Raw genomic sequence first — 24,228 nt, 5'->3', positions numbered from 1 at the left:
ACACCATATGGTTGATGTCTTCAAATGTCGACCTTATAAAAAGACAAAAAAAAGAAAAAAGTACCCTAATGGATTTAAGCAGGGGGGCAAGCCACCACACCCCCCACTACTTAAATATATGAACTCCGAGACCATACTACAGTGCAGTAAATGGAAATCTCCCCTTACGGAGATTACTGCTTAGACGTTCAAAATTCTGAGAGTTCGCTATTCTTGTGTCAACAGTGTCAGATCTGACATTGTCGGCTTTTGAGAATATAATATAGACCCCATGATGGACCTGTGAAAGGTTGAAGTAAAGGTAATGTCAGTACAACCGCATATTGCAGCACAACAAGATAAGGCCTGCATATATCTCACATTTACAGTAGCTACTGTGTTAGTGGTTATATTGGTCACAATCTGCGTATGAGAGTCAAGCTGCAGTTAAACCATCCCACCCCCAAAGAACAAAGACCTGACTCCCATGTAGAAGTATGTACACCTTGATGCATTAAATGCTACAGTATTAAAATGCTGATCAAACTAAGCTTACCTGCACCCTCCTCTGCTGTAGAATCTGTGGCACCCACATCCACAATCTATGGTGTAATGGATGCCTGGGAGCTGTCGTATGTGCCAGAAATTCCTCAGTGGCTTTCAGTGGTTGTTCTACAGTAGGCCGTCCACTGGTGATGCCACATTTGCTGCTCTTTTTAATGCAGCAATGTTTATATCCATTGCATGGTACCAAATCTGATCATTTGTCCTGCCCTGATGACTTGTAGCATTCACTTCACAGACAAGGTCAGCCCACAATGCAGCCTACTCTTCCCTGTTTTGCCTCCCTCTGGACAGTAGGATGTAATGGTGTTGCCAGAGGCCTTCCAATATAATATCATTCTCTGCATCCATAAAAGGTGCACAGCATCTTAGATACATGATTCCTGAAAGACAGCAAAATAGGAACACGTCAGGATCACATACGTGGAAGTACACTATGTACAGATACAGCAAGAACAAAATGGCTTGCAGTGTACACTGCTTGCTCACACATGTCATATTCCACAGTGTGCAAACATACTAAGTGTGTGGATACAACTAAGACCCTAGCAATAGTCAGCTATTCCCTCGTGTGCCATGACAGATACTACTGTATGATCATACACCCAATACTGGAGTCCACTGTAGTGTGTCCCCTAAGGACAAACCCCTGATAATTTGTCAGAACAGCAGTGCCAAACAAATAGCAGTGTGCTATTGCAACAACTATAAAGGACGGCCCCACTAGACCAGTGTGCCACAATGACAAAAAAATGCACCCTTGATGTATTGTAGGTGTAAGAAATCTGTAGAGCAACGACATGTCATTAGCACAGTTGTATGAAAGGCTTATTGCTGTAATCCCTATTCCCCATAAGTATATTCACACATCTGCAGCCTGTTGTAAATCAAAAGGCGACACACCTGATGAAGTGCAAATCTCCTCTGTTGATATGCAGTGATATTTTAGTTTTTGCAAATACATGTTCTGTGTGAAGAAAGTCTCATACAGACTGGTTCCCTATAGCCAGCTGTTTGCCTTTTAACATGGTTCTCATTACCAGGTGATTGCCTCTTAACCAATCTGTGGTTCTGAAATGTCATTTGCAGCCAACCCAGCTGATTTTCACTATCATCAGGCAATGACATGCAACCACTGTACAAGATATAAGACCTTCATGTAGATTAGAAGCCATTTCTGATATGGTGTGCTGGACATTACTGGGGTGAGGAGACTATATCATTGTAGAGGGTAGGTCTGTTGCAGTTACTTTTACATAGAGATGTGTGTGCTACAGTCTGCAGCTGCTGATGCAGAAAGTGTGAACACTTTGGACGACAGCAAGCTGTAAAAATAACTGTGTGAGCTGTGTCAGGCTTATTGTAGAGGCAGAGCCAGAATGAGGGTACCCATTCCACTCTAATTAAGGCATGTGTTTAAGGTGCATATGTTGGGCAATGGTATCACTAACAGAATACTAGGCACCATGTTTTTGCATCCCTGGGCAACATAGGGGATATATATAACATTATATCCACCATTTGGGCAACTGTCAGGCCATGTGTTACAGTCTGGTACTCATTTTGAATGAGTATGTTGGCAGTCCTTTTTACAAGCTGAGGTTTCATATGTGTCTCCTAGTTGTGCAGCTGTACTAATGTGCACTATGAGTATGAAAGGATTGTGTGCTGTAGTCTGATATTAGTGGGCCTCATTTGCATTAACTGAGTTAAAATCCTCTGTGAATGCATATTAATGGATGACCTGACACTTTGTGCACTTATAGTTTTGCTATAGGGTTATGTGAAGTTTGTTCCCTATCTGCAGGCCTGTGACTTCCATCAGTGAAAAGCAGATATTTAATTTGAAATGCATTGTGTGGATAAAGATTGCATGACTCTGTCATTGATTGCTGGCTTCACAATAATGTCATTTAAATGGTGCACACCACTGGATTTCATTCCAGGACTGTATGTGGCAAAATGTGCTGTGTGCAAGGGATTTAACAGACTGGGCTACTGGGTCACTGTTACAGCAGGTGTATTTGCAACATAGAAGTGCACACGTACAGGCTGTGACATACTTTTTTATATTCAAAACACTGTGCTATGCACATAGGTACTGCATGGCCGGAGCAAACCAAAAAACACTGTTGGCCAGCAGATACGTGTAACAGTAAAAAGATGCAATTACTCAATTATTATGTACCTGGGTTTTTTTCTCATGAGTATCACACTGTCAATGACATTACCAGTTTTTGTCGCAATTTAAACTTAAAATTGTTTTTCCATGACAGGGCATCTCAAAGATCTACAGAATTCAGATTTCTCAAATCTGATTTTCAGCCGCCCATGAATAAACATGTTTCTGTCTTTATGCAATCAGTACTTAGGGACTTGCACTTTGAACACAAGGAATACTCTATTCTTGGTCATAATCTATCACCCCAGGAAATATCAGCTTTACAACAATTACATCATAATCACAACATTGCAATTTTACCAGCTGATAAGGGTGGAGCAGTGGTGGTTCTAGACATGAATTATTATCTTGGTGAGGGTAGATCTCAACTTTCAGACACCAAATGCTATATGCATCTGGATATGGACTCTACTCCAGTTTTCAAAAAGGAAATTGATTCCTTTTTACATTTAGCTGAGGAAGAAGGCATCATTAGCAAGACTAGTGTCATGCATCTCACTGTTCAGGATCCACAAAAACAAATTTTGTGTCTCCTCCCCAAGATTCATAAATCACTTTCAAAGCCACCTGGTAGACCCATTGTCTCAGGTATTGGTTCCTTGACTGAACCATTATCTGTGTTTTTGACACAGTATCTCAAACCTCTTTTGAATTTAGTTAGGGCCAGATTACAAGATACCACACAATTCTTACAGATTATACAGGAGGCTCAGTTGGAACCCACTTGGCTTATGTGCTCTTTGGATGTTAAGGCATTATACACAAGCATTCCCCATTGGGCTGGACTGCAGGCATTACAATACTGGCTAGACCAATCTGCTTTGTATTCTCCTGGATTTAATACATTATTGATATGTATGACCGAACATGTATTAAACAAAAATGTCTTCTATTTTCATGGGAAATGCTATTGGCAGCTTCAAGGAACAGCTATGGGAGCCTCCTTTGCTCCAATATATGCCAATTTGTTTATGTTTTTTTTTGAAGAATGTATGATTTATGAACCTTCACATAATATTTATTTGGTGGAAATTGATATCTGGCGGAGATATCTTGATGATTGCTGGATGGTGTGGCGTGCGGATGCCACATATCTACAAGAATTTTTGGATTATCTTAATGGCAATATTTGGGGAATTGAATTTACGGTGACATATGATTTACAATCCATCAATTTTCTTGATGTCACGGTTAGCAGAAACATGGATCACACTTTAAACACCAGGACTTTCTGTAAATATCCCCAATATAACACTTTATTGCATGCTTCCAGCATGCATCCACGCCACACCATCCGCAGCATTCCTAAGTCCCAATTTATGGGGATGAAACGCATCAATTCCACCAATATGGAATATGAGAAAGCTAGTCTGGATTTGTTCCAGAGATTTGTTAACAGAGGCTATAAACAACTGGACTTAGTTAAGGCTTGGGATTGGTCAACTTGTATGAATAGGGATACATTATTGCAATATCAGACACAACCCAGGGACTTAAGTGCATCTTCCATAAGATTTGTTACTGCTTATGATAGAAACCATAATGCAATTTGGAGCATTATTAATAAACATTGGAACATTCTATTGTCCAATGATCAGCTAAGACCAATATTGGGGTCTCAGTGTCAATTCAGTTATAGAAGAGGCAAAACCTTGGGCTCGCTGTTTAGTCACTTTAAACATAAAGAAAGTGGTGGGGCTGTATGCCAACAACTTACTATGTCTGGAGACAAACTGCTGGGAACTTTTCCATGTGGACACTGTGGGTCTTGCAAACAAATTTGCAAATCCAAACAATTTTCCAGTCAAAACACTAGCAAAGTATATGATTGCAAGATATTTGGTAACTGCAGCAGCAGTTGGGTGATATATTTGGCCAGCTGTCACTGTTCTGCCTTCTATGTTGGCCAAACATCCAGACCATTGAGAACACGTATTAATGAACATAGAAGTGACATTAAGAATAAGAAAGACCATAATGCTCTTTTTAGACATACTTTGAAGCATTCACAGGCCCAATATACATTCATGATTATTGACAGAATCACAGGAGATTGGAATAATCCTCAAGGTTGGCATAGCATTCTTAATCACAAAGAAAGGTATTGGATTACCACATTGGGAGCACTTTTCCCACCAGGTTTGAATGATCATTTATAATTAACTTTTTTACTGTTAATTTATATGCTATTATAATTTATTTTTTCATATTTTTGTATTCCAGGTTCATGAGGATACCTTATTTGATGTTATGTTGTGTTATCATGAATGCTTACCAATAACCACAAATTTATTGAGAACAAAAGTGTTACGAATTTATTATGGATATTTTGTGATTTCTATCTTATCATATATTTATTTATACCCATTATACATTGTTCAGCTCATTACTCTATAATGGAGTATATATATATATATATATATATATATATATATATATATATATATATATATATTTCTGGCTCATGTCCATTTATATTCATTGTTTGATTGATATAAGTATTTGCAGTTTATATAACCCATCGGTTATATTTGTTTGTGAACCCATAGACACACTGATTTATTTGTGTTTATCATTTGTCTTTTTTAAAGTTTTTTTTTTTTTTTTCTTTTTCTATTGTGGGAACAAACCATGATTAATTATGTAGGGTTTTTCACTCTCATTGGTTAGGCACTCTTATAAATATTCATTGAGTACTATCTAATGTTTTTGCTGTGTATCACTGATGAAGGCATATATTATTTTGCCGAAACCGGTCTGATTATTAAAGATATGTATAATCAGCGAATAATTGAGTAATTGCATCTTTTTACTGTTACACGTATCTGCTGGCCAACAGTGTTTTTTGACATACTTTTTTATATCCATCATTTTGTGCATGGATGTATTTCTGCACAAGGGTCCCAGTTTAACATGTATTATGCCATTAATGCCTTAGCAGCTGCATTTCTAAATGTTGCTGATAAAAGGGCACATTTATTTGCTATTACAGACCTCACTTATATCCATTAGTCTGTGCTTGGATTTCTATCAGTGTACTCTTACACCCGACTGCAAGGTACACTCCCATTTTTTCCATTACCCTTTAATCAAGTATGTGAGATGCAGTGTGATGCACAACTCTGCTTAAACATGCTGTAACTTGCAATTACTATATGTAGCTGAAACCACCTGTTTTAATTAACAGCTGTGTGGTATGGCAGGTTAATGCAGTGGTGTGCAGGTGCAATGGCCTTAGGTTTAAAATACGGGACAGATGTTTATTTTGTACGTGTTTATTATCAATTAAATGACATATCACAATAGAGCTTTGTTTAGCTAAGGTTGGAGAAGCTGCTTTGTGCAAAAATATATAAAGAAAAGAAAAATGGGGCAATAGAAAAGTGGTGAAATGGGGTTCAAGCAGTGGAAAAAAACACAGTGAAAGGCAGGTAGGGGTGTGCAGGAAGGATGTGGGAAAGAACCATAGCAATCCATTTCTTATACAGCAAAAGCTGTGCACTTTGACTGAATTTGTAGCTTTATTTATTTATTTATTTTATTTGCAGTTGTTTTACCAGGATAGTCTATTGGGCCAAGATGAACCCGTTTTCAATGGAGTCCTGAGGAGAAAAGCTCCATATACAAAGTTACAAAGAAAAAGTTTTACAGTACAATATATAATATGCAACAATTATGTACAACAATTATAGCACTAGAGCAAACAATTTATAGTTGAAGCAAACTGGTGTTACACATTACAGAGGATACAGAGATGATAAAGTAGGCAATTCGAATGAGCACTGAGAAGCAGTTGTATCACTAAGTATATGTATATATATATATATTTTTTTTTTTAAGCAGAGATAAGATGTTTCCAGTGGAGGAGAAAGAGAGAAAATGAGTGTAGATCAAAAAGGGTGGGTGCAAGAGCATTCCCACTGGGATGGTAGATGAGAGTGAAGGGATTTTTTGAAAGTTAGGTGGTTAAAGGTTGTGCGAATGGCAGGAGGTAAGGAGTTCCAAAGACGTGCTGGACTGAAGGACAGGAGAGTTTTCCCTGGGGGACGATTTGGTTTGTACAATTCAATTAGATTTTGGTTATTGGTTCTGAGTGTTTTGCTGGGCTGGTGCAATTTGAGGGCTGAGGACAGGGATGGACAGAGACTGGGTTTGTTTATGAGCTTGTGAGCAAGAGTAAGTTGGGAATAGATGAGTTGATTGGGTAGTTCTAGCCATTTTAGTTTATGGAGTGAGGAACAGTGGTGGCTAGAAGTCTTTTGGCTGGTACCAAATTTAGCAATTTTGTTATAGCAAGATGAAGGCTGTGTTTTGATGGAAGATTGGATGTTAGTTAGGAGTGGGGCACCATAGAGAAGAGAGGGGATGAGGAAAGAGGTAGAGAGACTGATTTTAGTGGAGGGGGATAGGTAACAATTATGTCAGTATAGCATGCCAAGTTTTTGATGGGTTTTTTTATGTTTAGTTGAATGTGGGAGTTGAATTTGAGATGACTATCAATTTGAACCCCGAGTAACTTAGCTTCTGATTCCAATTCTAAGGATGTGTTGTTGTGACTGGTGATTAAAAGTGAATTAGTCTTTATAGAGATGTGTTTGGAGGGGGTAAATACCATTAGTTTGGTTTTAGAGGCATTAAGTGCAAGGTGGTTTTCTTTCATCCATAGTTCAGTGATGGAGAATGCTTCTTGGGTAAGCTTTTGTAGTAATGGTATGGATGTGGCAGAGCAGATGATAGTTGAATCATCTGCATATTGGATGATATTAGAGAAAGGGATAGAATTGTGTAAGTCATTTATGAATATATTAAATTGGGGTGGACCTAGTATGGATCCTTGGGGGACACCAGTTGGAGTATTAAGGAATGACAAGGTGGCCTTTTTCCATTTTACTGCTTGATATCTATTGGATAAATAACTAGAGAACCAGTTCAACAATGAAAGAGAGAAGTTAAGCTGAGACAGTTTAGTAAGAAGTAGTTTGTGAGAGATGGTGTCAAAGGCCTTTGAGAGATCAAGTAATAGGGTAGAGACAATATGTCCAGAGTCCCAGGCTTTATTGACTGTTTCTAAGAAGGAGAGGAGGGCAGACATAGTGCTATGACCTGGTCTAAAACCATGCTGACTTGGAGTGAGTAAATGGTTATCTAGGAGGTAAGGTAGGAGCTGCAGATGGATACACTTTTCTAGTAGTTTAGAGATAGGGGACAAGATAGCTATGGGGCGTAAGTTTGTAATATTGTTGTTATTGCCACCTTTATGTAAAGGTATAATGAAAGCTTTTTTCCAAATTTGGGGTACTGTGCTTTCTTGGATAGAGCGGTTGATGAGTATGCTAATGGGGTAGGCAATGGCTTCTGCAGCTATATTGAGGAAGTATGAGGGAATATTGTCAGGGGCATTGGAGCATGGCTTGACTTTCTGAAGAAGTTTTTTTATAGTAGATATAGGAATGGGTTTGAGTGAGAGAGGTGAGGGAGGGGGAGATAGGGAATTGGAGGGTGGAAGTAAGGTAGATGGAGTAGGAGATGAAAAGGAAGTGGAGGGAAGAGTGTTAGCAGGAGAGAGTGTGGGGGAAGTGGAAGGTGGAGTGGTATTAGAGAATGAGGATGTTAGTTTGGAGATGGACTTTATGAAAAAAGAGTTGAATTGAGTAGCCAAGTCTATGTCAGGAGTGGTGGTGTCAGGACTAGGGTTGTCTGTTTTGCCAGGAGAGATGAGGGTAGAGATTCCTTTCCAAAATTTCTGAGGGTTTGTTTTATTACTGTTTTGGAGTATGGAGAAATAGTTTTGTCAATCAGAGGTAATGAGCTTTTTTACTTTGTTTCTAAGAGTTTTAAATTCAGTATGGGTAAGGGGAGATTTATTTTTCTGGTAGAGTGCCCAGACTTTGTCTCTGTGCCTCATGGCTATTAATGTGTTTTTGGTTAGCCAGGGAGTGGTTTTTGATTTGATTCTTAAAGGAGCGTGGTAGTCTAGGAGGTTTAAGAAGGTTGAGTTGAAGTGATTGACAGCTTCGTCTAGTGGTAAAGTTTTTAGAGCATTCCAGTTGATTGCTTTTAGAGCGTTAGTGAAAGCTGTTGATTTGAAATTTTTGGTTACGGGTAGTGATATAATGATGTGTTCTCTGCACCGGTGTAGGGAGACAGTATGCAAAGGTGGGCAGGTGATCACTTAGGGAGTCTGGACATGTACCATTATCAGTAAAATATTGTGGGTGAGAGACTAAAATCCAGTCTAGAATACTGCCGGTAGAGAAAGTTTTTGAGGGGCGGGTTATGGAGTTAATTAGTTGGGAGAAGTTGTAAAGGTTAATATTGAGTGGGTTTGTTGGGGAGTGAATGGAGGACCAGTTGATATTTGTGTCTCCTAGTATTATGGTTTCATTGCTAATATTTGTAGAGAGCCAGGAGAGGATATTCTTGAGTGTAGTTATATTATCGCCGGGGGGATGTAGAGGGAGGCTATAGTTATGTGTTTGTGTTTATTAATTTGAAAGTTTAAGAGTAATTCTGCATTATTGAAGTTGGGAATAGGCTTTTTGTAAGGGGTGACTGACAGGGAGGATGAATATAATAGAGCTCTCCCCCTCCTTTTTTGTGGGATCTATCTTTTCTGATGATTAAATAGTTAGGAGGTGTTATCTCGTGGTCGTTTATGTGGGACTTTAGCCAAGTTTCAGAGATAGATAGAATGTCGGGTTTATTGTGTGTGAGCCAGCCATGGAGGCTTGGGACTTTGTTTACTATGCTTTGTGAATTTAGAGAGGTGAATAGTATTGACTTGTTTCTAGTGAAAGAGTTTGTGGGGCCGGGGTTGAGGTGTATGTCTCCTGATAGTAGAGTAGTTATTATATATAGGATTATGTTGGTAAGGTGTTTGGACTGCTTAGAGTCAGGGTTATGCTGTACTGTATTGATAAAGTCTTTGTTAGCTTGTAAGGTGGTTGAATGTTTATGAGGTTTTATGAGTTTATAAGGAAAGAATAATTGGTTTTCTAGAGGGTAAAGATGGTGAGATATTAAGCTGTGAGGTTTTAAAGGAGATGAGTGAAGATGAAAGGTTATGTGGAAGGCTTGAGTGTGGTTAATATATGTGGGTTGGGTGAGGTAGTAAATAAAGACTATGTTGAGGAGAAGTGTTAGTAGTATGGATGAGGTAAGGGGCTTTGGCAACATTATAAGTTGAGTACTTAGGGAGGAGAGCGAAGGAAAAGATTGTGAATAGTTACTGGGTAGTAATCTAGTTTAGCTATGAGGAGTGGGAGAATTTTATGTGCAGGAAGTAGGTAGTTTTCAGATTAATTGTGAGGAGTGTTGTATGTAGTAATGGTTGGTATGTATGTGGTAAGGTAGTGGGTGTGGATTGAGCATTGGAGGCTGATTGTTTGAATAAGATTTACTTGGGGGATGAGTGGTGGACGTTATGGGTGGGATATGGGTGTGGTAATGGAATGAGGTGTGGGGAGTTATTGGGTGGATTTTGTAGCGGGTGTGGTGAGGTAGGTATATATGTGGAGGTGCTGGGGGCAGGTTGAATTTGGGGGCAGGGTAGGGGAGCGGAGTGAGCCCGAAGGGCGAACGGAGCGGGAAGAGCCAAGGAAGTCAGGAGGAGAGAGAGAACCTATCAGTGGATTATTAAATGGTGAAGGTAAGTACAAGGTTAAGGAAATTAGTAGGATGGTGTTGCTTAAGATAATAAAAAGGGGAAAGGGAGAATTAGAACATGTATAGTTTACTAGAGGTTGAGGTGAAAGAAATGAGAAACAAGAATAGTGGGAAGAGGGAGCCACCTAGTGGACAAATGATGAAACACACCTGAGGTTCCAACAAGGTAGATCCCTAAGCTGAACTATAATGGAGAAGAGAAGGAGCTAGCAATAAAAAAACAGTGGTCTAGAGAGGGCCAATTGGGGGGCATGGAGTTGGGCAGGGTTTGACTGCTGAGGTTTCCTGGCAAGGGAGCATACAGAGCCTAGCAGGGTTTTGGATATCTTTAGTGGTACAGAGGTTTAGCAGTGTTTGTACATACTTTCTTAATTCCTTCAGAGACTTTGGACACTCACCCCCAGGGAGAGGAGTGAGGACAACATAACTGCATTGTTAAGCCAAGTGGACCAAATTATGTGTGGCCAGTGACCACAAATGTGAAATTGAGAGCTATGCATGGGATGATGTTTTTTTTTGGGGGGGGACAGGTGCCCATTTTTTTTTTTAGGGTGATCGTGGAATGTTCGGAAAGGGACATAGGTAAATGTGAGGGAGGTAAGTTGGGTAGGGAAGGAAGCTTTTGCAAGACAGACAAGACAGACAAAACAGCAGATGGGGTGGTGGGTAACACAAGAGTCAGGTGAACACCTTGAATGTGGAAGGTGTTCTAGAATCCCAGTCCAATGTGCCTTCACAAGGTAGCAATGTGACTCACATCCCCACCCATGGGACTGTCTAGAGGGTAGTAGTGGTGGAGGCTGGCTTCGGGGCTAGCCTGCCCCACCAGAGTGGTCAGCATGCTCACCATCCAGTGTAGGCATTGTCCAAACCCATGGAAGATGATCCTGTGCACCAAACCCAGCAGTTCACCATGGGGACAACTCCCTTTCCACAACTGCTCCCAGAGGGGAGCCCAGCCATATCTCATGGGATAGTACTTTCCAATGCCACAGATAATGCAGGGGCAGCAGAGAAGGCACCATCAGGCTGGATTCCAGATGTGCTGGGACCCACTGCCACAGCTGGAGAAGACAAAGGTAGGTGGATCATGAGGAACCAGCTGACCTTGATGCACTGCAATAAAGTAGTTATAACAATACATTAAGGTTAGTAATAAGCAAAACAATGTTAGTATTAATAGAGTGGAGCATAATACTGATTATTCCAAATACATATTAAGGTATATTATTTGTAACACAACATTAAGTAACATAAGTAAGTATTGATAACAGCAAGCCAGAATAAAGAAGAAAAGTGATGGGGAGACAGAGAGAAAAACATACCATTAGTAACATTGCAGATGATATCCCTAAAAAAACTGATAATAGATACTTCTACAGGTGTGCAGTGTCAGGAGTGAGTACAGTGACTACAATTCTTCTATAGCTGATGTAACATGTGCATACCTCACAAGCTGCTAGCAATTGACAGTATGGGTCAAGCAGTTACATATGCAGGTACACAACTACACAGAACAGTTTCACATAATCTGAAAGTACATAACTACCAAAGTATTCTGTAAATGGATTTGAAAATACATTGCATTCAGGTAATCATTTATCTGGTAATCATGGACCAGACAAATTAGGCAGTTATAATTACATTACAAAAAACCATGACAGTTGAGAGGTATGTTTGTGAACATCAAGTAGATTAGACAGCCGTCATGTCTTAATTGGCAGGCATGGGAGTAGAACCTAAAAGTTTTGATTGCAGGGGTTATCTGCAAGTAGTGTAACAACTGACTGCAGAAACCTAGAGCACACATGCAATGAATAAAGCCCAACTGCAAATATTAAGACAGATTTATTTAGGAAAACACAATGCTGCTTAACACTTTATTGGTATTGGTGTTATTTATCTGTGAAGTGTATACACAATATCTGCCCATAAAGTGAGCTGCCTCACCCATATACCTGTTGTTTCTGGAGTGGGAGGAAAAGACAGTATTATGTGACTGAAATTGGCCTTTTGACAGCCTTTAACCATATTATGAGTTGTACAATACATTTGTCAGGCCATTACATTTGCATTCAACAGTTGTTACAGTTTTACAGTTGACTGCAGCAACCTTACTATAGACATGCAATGCATACAGCTCTATTGCAATTATGTTATATCACCACAATCTGGCTTTACACCTTTTTGCTTACTGTTATTTGTATTATTTGTTGTTTATTGCACTACAGTTCTTATTCATTTATTGCACTACAGTTCTAATTGTCCATTTATTGCACTACATTTTTAATTCTTTATTCTTTATTGCATTACAGTTTTTATCATTTATTCCTTATTGCAGTGCAATTTTTAATGTTTATCATTTATTGCACTACAGTTAGCATAAATATATCCATACTTACCACACTCATGGTGCAACCTGGCCAGGGGCCTGGCATGGGACTGCATGTTGTGAGTCCTGTCAGCTGCAGCTGTTGGCAGAGAAGCATACTGTTATGCATACCAGTTTGGCACAAATTCAGCTTGAATTTTAATAAATTAGTGGGAGAAATACATGTGTCTGGGGCATTCCCAGCCCTGGCCTCTTAGACCCAGGTGTCCAATCCCCCCCCCCTTCTATGCTTCAGGTTGTCATAGTGGTGATGAACTGCTCACCAGTGTGGGGGATATCAGTAGTACTGGTAAGTTCCCTAACCAACTGATCCCGGGCCTCAGCCTTACATTTTTAGCCCTGGTTCTTCCCCTGCATCAGCCTAGATTCATAATTGCATATCAGGAGCCAAACAAAAACCCTGGACTCCTGTACACCCTATCTCTGCACCCAAAAGCATGCACCCTCTCTAACACCAAGTGGCATATTGACAGACAGACTCCAAAAACTGTTGCAGAATTCCCACCTATTGGGCTTAATACAGTCTGTTGTCCCACCCTTATGTCTTTCAGACACATTCAAAAAAAGCACAGCATTGCTTAGCATCTAGTAAACCAGCTAAGCAGAGCTGAGCATCTCGAAAACCTGCACAACCATGGTTTTAGCAAAGCTTAGCAACTAACAAACAGTAGTGGCCATTATCCATGTTTAAGCAGTGTTTAGCACAGTGGAGCTCCGCCAAATGTAAAAATGTTGTTTTTACATCAAACATGAAATTAAATTAGATTATAAAAATAGCATGACTGCTAGGGAGTTGAACCCAGGTCCTACTAAGCTTTAGGCAGTGACTCTACCCATTTAGCAACTTGGATAGTATGTAAACTAGTATACCTTCACATATATTACCAACCTACCTGTTAGCATTGCTAAGCACTGTGCCATGCAAACGGGATTGGACATATGCAGAAATTAATAATTAAATACACCCAATTTCTATTTCTAGATGTCTGGCAGGTTTCAGCTGTCAATATGTAAACTCATCTTGGCATTGCTGTACTTCATGCTTCAACGCGCAAGCCGCATTAAAAAAAAAATTTTTAAAAAATGGAAAAAAATATGATACATCCACTTTCTATTTTTAGATGTCTGGCAGGTGTCAGCTGTCCATATGTAAGTGCAGCTTGGCACTGCTGAGCTCTGCACCACAACCACATTAAAAAAAACATTACAACAAGGAAAACAAAAGAAAAAAAATGACATATTTAAAACAGTAGCAGAAAACATTACAGTGAGCCTGACCCTCTACAAAATATCTCACCAGGCATCCAGAACCATGGGATAGCCTCAGCACTTCTGCCTACATGGATGCCATAATTTTGTCATCATGCTTTCCCTTGGCTTAGTGCTATCATTAATATGCATGGTGTGCTGCCCAGGGGTAACAGTGGCCATGTACATGGGTACATTCTGTGTACGCTGTACATGGAGCCTGCATGGATTTTATTCAATCCTGAGGTGATTTTTTTTTATTCAAATGCATAGAATATTGTACATATAACAAGTCTAGTATGCCCACAGAGAAAAAGTTTAACTGAAAAAAAAACGGTTCAGAATGCCAAGCTACTTTTTAACATTGCAAAATGTCAGAGATAGACTCTCTAACTGAACAAAAGAACACTCCAGCTTATGTCGTATCACTAGCTCATCTCCTGATGAGCAATAGAAGATCAAATTCATTTTTTTTTAAATTAAAGTGAGCAGCAGATGCCAAAAGTTGTAAGTTCATAAGCTGTGAGGGAAAGATATAAGAAGAGATACTGTTTTCATGTGTCCCAGAAAAAATTCCCATTCTCTTACAAGTGAAGAGCGTATATTTTCAGCATTAAGAAATTGGGAAATAGATACAAGGAACTGTAATCAAACCAGCATCGATGCAGATATAATATTTTTATTAATGTATCCACATTTTTGGGGGTTTCTAGTACCACAATGGGAGTGGACCAAATTCTTAAGTCAGAGTATGCTTAGAGTTCAGGAAATTAGTATTGTTTCAATTTTTGATGTTATCAAAGTGTGCTCTTCTCAGCATATGCAGTGTACCCAGAATTGCCTCCTTCTGTCGTTCATATGGGGTTACATGAATTGTTGGTATATTTAAATGCAATTGTAAAGTATTTTTTATTACTCCTGTTGCTTCTGTTACTACTGGAACTGATATCTTTCTTACATATTGCTCTCATTTCGGCTTCCAAATTCTAGTATTTTATGAATTTGTATCTCTCAGTAAGTAATTCACAATAATTGCTGGGTATAGCAGTTTTGATGATTAAAGCTACTTTTGCCCCTTTTCTTGGACTACTATATCTGAATTTTTTACATCTATTTTCTCAGTTGTTGGTATTTCATGATCCCATGTGATCAGTACTTCATCACTATCACTAATGCTTTGAGGTTCATGTTTTCAAAGCTTCTTGTCTACTTCCATATTGTAGTGTTTGTACAATCCTCAGTGTAACAGTATTTCAGTACAAATGCCCACAGCCATGCATGTATCACATCCAGCATCAAAATGTGCAACTGTTTCTACTTCTGTTTTACAAAACCTGTTTTTTTTTTGTTTTCCACATTTTTGCAATAGACTTTATAAACCAATGCATGCATAGCCATTATTAGCCTTTCATCTTCTGGTGTAAAATCCTCTCTCCTTAAAGATTTCTGTGTCAAATCACTGTCAAGCTGTGCTTCCTCTAGGCATTTCTATATTTGCCACTGTATTTGCAGGCCTTCCTTTTCTTTACATTCGTTCTTTTATTTTTTGTCCCATTCATTTGTTGTCTGACTCTTGCCTATTTCTGGTGTGATTTCCATTCCAGCTCCTTTCTGCAATGCTTTTGTTAAAACTATATACATAGCCAAATATGCAGACATATCATAGAAACAGCACATTGGTCAGGACTTGATGGTTATTCTTTGTGTAACATGGTCAATGTTCCCGATTCTTTGCTAGAAATTATCTTATCGATTCCAGATTGCTGTAGATAATTCTAATACCAAAATAAACAATTTGATTGTCTGAATAAGACAAACATTAGACTAGATGTGGTATGTTTAGAATATATATTAAATGTTTGTACAGTCTGTGTCATTGAGTGAATAGGCTCTCAGATCTGCAGATACATAAAACAGCATGACTGTTTTCAGAAAAGGATGATATAATGTCATGTCATTGACTGATGGGAATCACATGACCAATACCCATTACATATCTTTTCTTATTTTACTCAATAATTTGTTTAGTAAACAACCTGATAATGTATTTTGTAGTTGATATTCAAAATGAGTTTCAATCAAGGCATTAAAAATGTTTAGGTTTATTTAGTTAGTTACACTTTCTTGACTGGATTAGTGCCACAAGGCAATGGCCACTTTTTAGGGGAGGTTCAAGGTGGCATTCATACTGACTAGGAGAAATGTAGCCAATGTACTGAGGAGCTTCTACAACTTTTTTTTCAGTACGTGCTATAGGATCTTTTACATCCAACCAAGAAATTGGAAGTGCAGTGCAAAATCCACAAATAACCAAAAGGAAGTATACAAACACAAACAATAAACTTTCAAGGAATCACAGGAGATAATCCGAGTAGCACTGAACCTTTTTTATGTTTTAATAAATCTGTGAAATTGCTACTTTATTTATCTCCTGTGATTTCTCAAAGGTTTACCATTTGTGTACTTCCTTTTGGAAATTTTACATTCACCCAAGTCAACTCTGAGCCAGCCGTATCAGGCCTCATGTTTTGCCAAAGGAGGCCTATAAAAGATGACACTAGATTATAAGAATGAATTTAAATTTGCAAGAATAGACCTTTGCATTTTATAAATGACTAGTAGCTCAAACTAAGGTATAGGAGCTTCTCAGTTTCATTCCTTATGCATGTGGTTATAATGTTCTGTCACTTTTTCTTTCTATATATATATGAAAAGTCTGGTACAAATATACTGAGAAATTTTTAAATTATGACTGTCCTTCCTTTTCTCCAAATAAAGTCTTTTAAAACTGTCATTTTGAAAGTCTGATCCCAAATTTAAAGTAAATGCATTAACTCATAGACATTTTAAATTTGGGAGTTGTTATTCCAAATTTAACAAAACTTGTTTTTTTTAATGAAACAATATTGTGACCTCACCTTTTGGTATAGAGCTAAAATGCTTGAATTATGTTATGAAGATATTTAGAAGAAAACTTTGATGAAACTGATCAGAAGGAAAATGAGAAACATACATCTCAACCTCTTAGCAGGAGAAATCTGGATAAAGCCTAAAATAAGTGTGTGTATGTTTGTGTGTGTGTGTGGGGGGGGGCAAAGTCCCAAAAAAGGACAAATATATTGTTTTTGAACTCTGGTAGAATGACAGGATTTGTTTTAGCATGGATTTTCTGAAGGATATAAAGTCTGAAACTCAAATGTATGCCATTATTTAGTGACTTTGATCCTCAGTGATTTACCAGAAAATGGCAAATTTGATGAGGAATGGACCAAAAATGTGAGGCAAAATTCTGGACAGTCTGCCAAAATCTGGACAACTGGGGGGTATGATGCAAACAGAAACTCACCTACTAAAACTACAATATTTTACTTCTACAAATGTAGAAAAAAATCAGAAATAAAATACTTACCACGAGCAATTATCATGCTCCCATTCTGATTCACTCTGGATAAATCAGGCTGTGTGAAAACTACCTCACAGCAGTAGTGTCCAGTATCGCTCAGCTGTAGAGCTGTGATGAGGAGCGAGTTGCTGCTATTAGAAATGTCCCACCAGCTGTGATATCAACCTTCACTTTCTAAATAGAATTCTTGTTCAGAATTATTTCTTTTTTGCACTAGAATTTGTGTAGAACAATTTAGGCTGTCTCTTCTGGGTGCATAACTCCAGACAAGGCTATCAATTTGCCAGATCTTAAGTTTAATGTGTAAGTAGGAGCAAGTTAAAGTCACATTGTCTCCATCCATTACAGAAATGTTCTCAGTGGTGCTCCGGAGAAAGTCTAAAAACAAACAGAAACAACTCATTCCAGATAAATGGGCAATACATCTGTGCTTGTACAGTAAAACAAACCTGCTGAGGAACTGGCAAATAGTAATGAGGGGAATAGCACCCATATTTTAATATCAGTCTGTCATTAAACCGTGAGAAATATAGCAGGCATAGCTCAGTCTTGACAAAATTGCCTCCCCACCTGTAACTTTTTTTTTATGCATTTTTTCCCCCTCTGGATAAGACTTGCTCTCTGACCTGATGAAAAATGTATGCAGTACTTATGTAAAGTGCCAAAATTCTTGAATTATGTTAAGACATCTGCAGGTAAAATATATAGTGTCCTACTACTTGATAAAATGTTGTTTCAAAATAAGATTATCTGCCGCACCTTATGTAGTGTGTGTGTGTGTGTGTGTGTGTGTGTGTGTGTGTGTGTGTGTGTGTGTGTGTGTGTGTGTGTGTGTGTGTGTGTGTGTGAGAATGCACCCATGTATGGAGGAGGATAGTCATTTATAAAATATTATATGCTACACTACTCTAACATAGAAAGTGAGGCTAAATCTGCAAATTTAGCAGTCATAAATATCAGTCCTTGAAAACAAAGACTCAAACTTGTAAATCCATACACAGATAATGGCAATGGAAGAAACAGTTCTCAACAAATGTTTATTACACAAAATAAAATAAAATGAAGGAGTTGATCGTTAATTTTCAGTTTTTAATTCTACCACTTTAAAATTTGTAAATGAGGAAAAGAAGGGTGCTATTGGGTTATTGATGGTCATATGATTGAAAGAATTAATATTTTAACAGCATTTATAATGCAAAATTTTATCTGAGGAAGTTCTGAACACTGACAGGATGAAAAGCGCTTTGTTTTATTTTATTGTGTGTAATAAACATTTGGTGAGAACTGTTTCTTCCATTGCCGTTATCTGAGTGTGGATTTATAAATACCAGTCCTCTAGGAATCTGGATTGCTAAAACAGCTGAGTCACTGAATGTACTGAGCTATTTCTTCTTTTTATATCAAAGTTTATTGATTTTAAATGCAACAAATTAGTCGGATACCTCCTTTAAATACTGCATCATGGATTATTTTGGTGTTCTTCAAAATCACCAGACAGGAAGGAGTATAGGGCTGTATAAAGAACCATAAAAAACAAGACATAATTCCAAAAACAAGCCATGCATGCTGACCATAATACTTTTGCCTCCGCCCCACAGGTTTCCCAGACCAGTATCACTCATCCTCCAACAAAGAAGTGTCCTACTTTCACTATTACCAGGCCCCATCATTCAGCATCTGTGCCAGGCATGGCTTTACCATGATTGTTCTAGATATAAAACAATATGTCTAGCATATGGGCTGTGAAGGTACATAAACTGTTATTACGTCTGCAGTTTGCAACCTGGTTGTGAGCAGGAAATATGAACCTATAAACCCAGTTGAGTACATTCATTCACTCCATTCATTCATTCATTCATTCATTCGTTCGTTCATTCATTCATTCATATTTTTTTCATCCATTCTCTGTTTACCTGCTTAATTCAATACAGGGTTGTGAAAAATTAAAGCCTATCTCAGCTCACAGCAGAACTCTGTGTCATTGTCATTACATATCTTACAAAAGCTCTTCTATTCAATCATTCTTTACACCAGTATGGAATATAAATGTTTGGCCTCTTCCCAGTGAAAACATGGCAGTAGGTTATTTCCAAATGTGAAACATAGATTGCTAAATCAGGGCACTGCTGCAGCTATCATTAACCTGTATGAGCAACAGGCTTTAAATCAGGGAGCTGCTGCTGCCTGACCTCAGGCAAGAAGAAGAAGAAGAAGGTTGTTTAAACCCCGTTTGACTTATCATTGGCTTGCTGAGAGATATAGGGTGGACGGGGAAATACTGGAGGAAATATGCAACCTTTGCTGTCTCCATCTCAGGTCCCAGGGAAACCAAGGAGAAGCCATCCCAGTGGAAACAAGGGTAAATTTAGCATAATGTATACTAGTTACTGGTACATTCTAAAGACCCACAGGAGATTTATTAGGGGTGGCACAGGCATCAGCCTCTAGAATATTACATCAGTTTTTAAATGCAATGCTATTACATGTAAGGAGCATATCTGTTTCCCACAAACACCACAGGTGAGAGCAAGAACTATGCAGAACTTATATGCAATAGCACATTTCCCTGAACTGTTGAGGGCTATAGATTGCACACACACAGAAGTAAAAACCCCACCTGGAGAACATGGAAGGAAGTACATCAACAGAAAAGGTTTCCACTCTATATCTATAAACTGTCAGGTTGTCTGTAATGCTCAGGGGACCATCTACAATGTCTGTGCAGGTAACCCAGGAAGTTTTTATGACTCACACATATGGCACACTTGTGAGCTGTACACCAGGTTTGCTAGGGGTGACATTCCTCAAGGGCATCTAGTGAAGTTTATGCACTGCAGTCCCAGCTCATGACACCAATGAGAAACCCACCCAACCCCACTGAGCAAGGATATAATGAGGTCCATGCTCGAACTAGGATAGAATGTGTTTGGACTGCTGAAATCAAGGTTCCATTGTCTAGACACATATGGACATGCACTGCAGTATGACCCAAACTCCTCTGTCATACTACTTATACAGTCTGTGCCATGTTACACAATATAACACTCAGGAAACAGCTTCAATAAGGAATGCAAGAGAATGGTCCACAGTTTCAAAGGCCACAAGCAGGGCCAGTGGCAGGTACAAATGAGCCACCAGCTGGTGATGGTGCTGATAGGCAGAAGTGTGACCAGTATCCCTGACTGTGCCTAAGAGGCAAGGTATAGCACACATGCACTTACTACCTAGGCACACATACTCACTACCTAGGTCAAAGCTTAAGATTCTACCGACATGCAAATAGGAAAATTGGTGCCTTTCACACAGCACAGCCTTTGCTTAACCATGTAATGGCTGTGTTCCTATAGCATCAGACAGGGACAACCTCCAAGGCCACAATTTTTACCTGCACTAGTGACAAGGTAAGTATGGAACCTGTTAAAAAATAAGTTAAGGAACTGATTATTCTCATATGGAAATATGTACATGTCCCTAAGCAATGCATTTGTCTGAGGTCTAGAGTTATGTCAGTAATATCTCCTTTGTCAGATTTTTGATATATTCATCTATGTATTACAAACAATACTTTGCATCAGGGATTTCGATTGTCTATCATCTATAAAACATGGAGCAGGTGAATTATAGTCTCATTTGCACAACCATACCAACGACTAAGACTGCAGTACCTAATGCTTCCAATGCTGTTATGACAATACTAACTGAAATGCAATTAGGTTCAACAGTTATAGAAGCAATCATTCACAAACAACTATGAACAAGAAAGCAAAAACTTTTCTCCTGCAATGCATATTGATAAATGCAAACTTGTGAATAAGCATTAGCTATCCACTGTGTGCATCAGACATATATGCAACCCTATCACAAAGACGTGCAAAGGGCAGGGCACAGTCATCATCATTTGCACAGGGTGGGGACAGGTAAGAGGCAAAGGCTGACATCAATGAAGTGAGTATGTGTGAGTAAGAAACACACGCATGTCTCAGAGAATATAGTGTTCACGGCCAGTAACAACAGATGTGTAGCACTCAACAGTACTGTTTAAATTGTTTGCATGTGAATAAAGTGGCATGAGCAAGTGAATTTTTTTCTTTGTCTGTGTGAGGGTGTGTTTCTGTATGTGTGTGTGTGTGGGGGGGGTGAGCGCGCATGCATGTATGTTTGCTTGCATAAACATAATCAAGAACTGTGCTAGCACTACATCCTGACATCTCAGACAGGTGTGAGCCATGTGTGCTAGAGTAGTCAGGTCAGCATTGTTAACCCCGACTATGAAAACTACATCTGCCAGGAGTAGCACTGCTAGTTACACATCCTGGTTTGAACTCTGGTGCTACCTGAATGTGAGCGATGTGTGCTAGATGGGCTTTCTTCATGGCTACGTCCAGGACCACGACCCTGGGGTATACTAGTTACATGTCCTGGTTTGAACTCTGGTGCTACCTGAATGTGAGCGATGTGTGCTAGATGGGCTTTCTTCATGGCTACGTCCAGGACCATGACCCTGGGGTATACTAGTTACATGTCCTGGTTTGAACTCTGGTGCTACCTGAATGTGAGCGATGTGTGCTAGATGGGCTTTCTTCATGACTACATCCAGGACCATGACCCTGTGGTATACCTTTCTAAACATACTGGAAAATATTAAGATACAACCAAACACCCTAATACTGGGTGATTTCATCTACCCCACCATTAACTGGGAAAACTACTCATGTACCAACACCTTTGCCCAACAGATCTTGGAATTCATAAATTCCAATGCCCTGGATCAGTTAATCCTTAGTCCCACCAGGGGCTCCAATATCGTAGACCTGGCCATTACCAACATGGGAAATCGTGGTCATTCCCTCATTGGTCAGGTCTGACCATAAGCTAATCACCCTTGACATCCAGATCCCACCCCCAACCTCCAGTAAGGAAACCTCTGTAAAAAACTTCTCCAAAGCCAACTTCATGCTACTCAAGACAGAAGTGACAAACTTTATGACACCCATACAGACAGGAGCTAAAAGTTTGCTGAGTCCTACACTAAGGCACTGTACGAACACTCATGAATAAATCATGGCATCCCAAATAGAAACAAGATGCTCTCCTCCAAAACAAGGAAGCCAATCTGGTGGTCCCCTGCCATAAACAAACTTTACAACAAAATGAAGAAACTGTTGCGGAAAAGAGGAAAATCCCAGGATTCAAAAAACTCCCTTACCAGCCTCAGTAAGAAGCTGAGATCCTTCATAAAATAATACAAAGCTAGTTACAAAAATAAAAGTCTCATGAGCCTGATCTGCAAAGCCATGGAACGTATTATCATGGAACTTGTAAACAAAAACACTGGCAACCTTCAAACACTGGACCCCATGCAGCTTGGGTTCGTGAAAGGCCGATCTTGCCTCCTGAACCTGATTGACTTCTTTGAATAAGTCTCCAGAGCCATGGACAAGGGTAAGGTGGTCCACCCAGCCTATCTGGACCTCGCCAAGGCCTTCTACACCACCCCCCACTCTGGAATCATAGATAAACTTACTAAGCTGGGCAATAATCCCTACGTCACTTGATGGGTTGCCAACTGGCTTACTGACAGAACCCACACTGTAAAAGTAGCCGACTCCAAATAAGGCTCCAGACAAGTGACAAGTGGAGTACCTCAGGGTTCAGTCCTGGGACCACTCTTGTTTGGCATCTACTTCTCTAAAGTACAGGCCAACATGAAGGTACTCTGGCTAACAAAGTTCGCAGATGACTGCAAACTGGGAGCCATTATTGAATCCCCAAATGATGTGGATATTTTACAAAAGGGCCTTACAGAAACAGATGCTTTGTGCCAAAGCCATGGGCTCAAGCTCAATGCCAAGAAATGTATAGTTATCCTCTTTCAGAAAAAACACATACCCATGAATTACCACGTTGGTGGCAGTACACTAAACACTGAAAGTGTGATAAGAGACTTAGGGACATAGGTGGACAGTCATCTCACCTTCGATAACCACATCGCCACAACAGTCAGGAAATCTTTCTATGTGGCACACCTCATCACTAAGGGCTTTTTATCCAGAAAAAAAGAGATCATTGTCCCACTGTCCTCATCCCTCATTAGACCCATTATAGAGTACAACGCTCCATTTGGTATGTACCTCTCAAGACATCTGTAACAACTGGAAAGGTTGCAGAAATATCTCACTAAAAGAATCACAGGCCTAAAGCAGATGCCCTACACTGACTGCCTTAAAAAACTCCAGCTATACCCTGTCATATATCAAATACTCAAAGGTGATCTCTGCTTAACATACAAGGCCATGTCAATCCCAGAGCAGAGACACATGCTCCAGGGATCTAAACCTTGTCATCACAATGAACAAAACATGCCAATGGGATAGATTCCTGACCCCGAGACAGACTCCCCAGACTATGGAATAGACTGCCTATACATGTCAAGCAGAGTGTCTCTTTGGCCCTCTTCAAAAGGAACCTTGATGATTGGATGGGAGATAGCAAATTCACCCCAGGGATCATGTCAGTCGCCCTGCTAGACAAGGGTCCAGAGAAGTAAATACTATGGGAAGAAATAGCCATGGAACTGTTATAGCTAGGCTTGTATAGGTCCTACGGCCGATAGCCTAGTACCAACCTATGAACCTATGAACCATGTCTGGCCATGGACATTGCAATCCCTGACAGAGCAGTGGGTATAGTGTCACTATGGGAGTGGGATCTTCCTTGGCTACATCTGTTAACACCAGAAGATGTAGCCACTCTCTGGCCACATGGGTGCCCACTTTCCTCCAACAAACATTCCAT

General features: G+C 39.4%; 1 protein-coding gene across 1 annotated transcript in view; it reads right to left on the bottom strand.

The window, feature by feature from the left end:
• Positions 1-21,912, bottom strand: part of LOC122790528 (extensin-like) — a 46,985-nt gene extending 25,073 nt beyond the window's left edge. The window contains exon 1 of the mRNA XM_044058077.1: positions 21,768-21,912. Within this exon, the coding sequence (XP_043914012.1) occupies positions 21,768-21,912 (145 nt within the window). The remainder of the gene's footprint in view (positions 1-21,767) is intronic.
• Between the last annotated feature and the right edge of the window lie 2,316 nt (positions 21,913-24,228).

Source organism: Protopterus annectens, chromosome 16.part0 (assembly GCF_019279795.1).
Source record: "Protopterus annectens isolate FY-2018-M chromosome 16.part0, PAN1.0, whole genome shotgun sequence".
NCBI lineage: Eukaryota > Metazoa > Chordata > Ceratodontiformes > Protopteridae > Protopterus > Protopterus annectens.
This window is presented reverse-complemented; position numbering and strand designations above follow the sequence as displayed.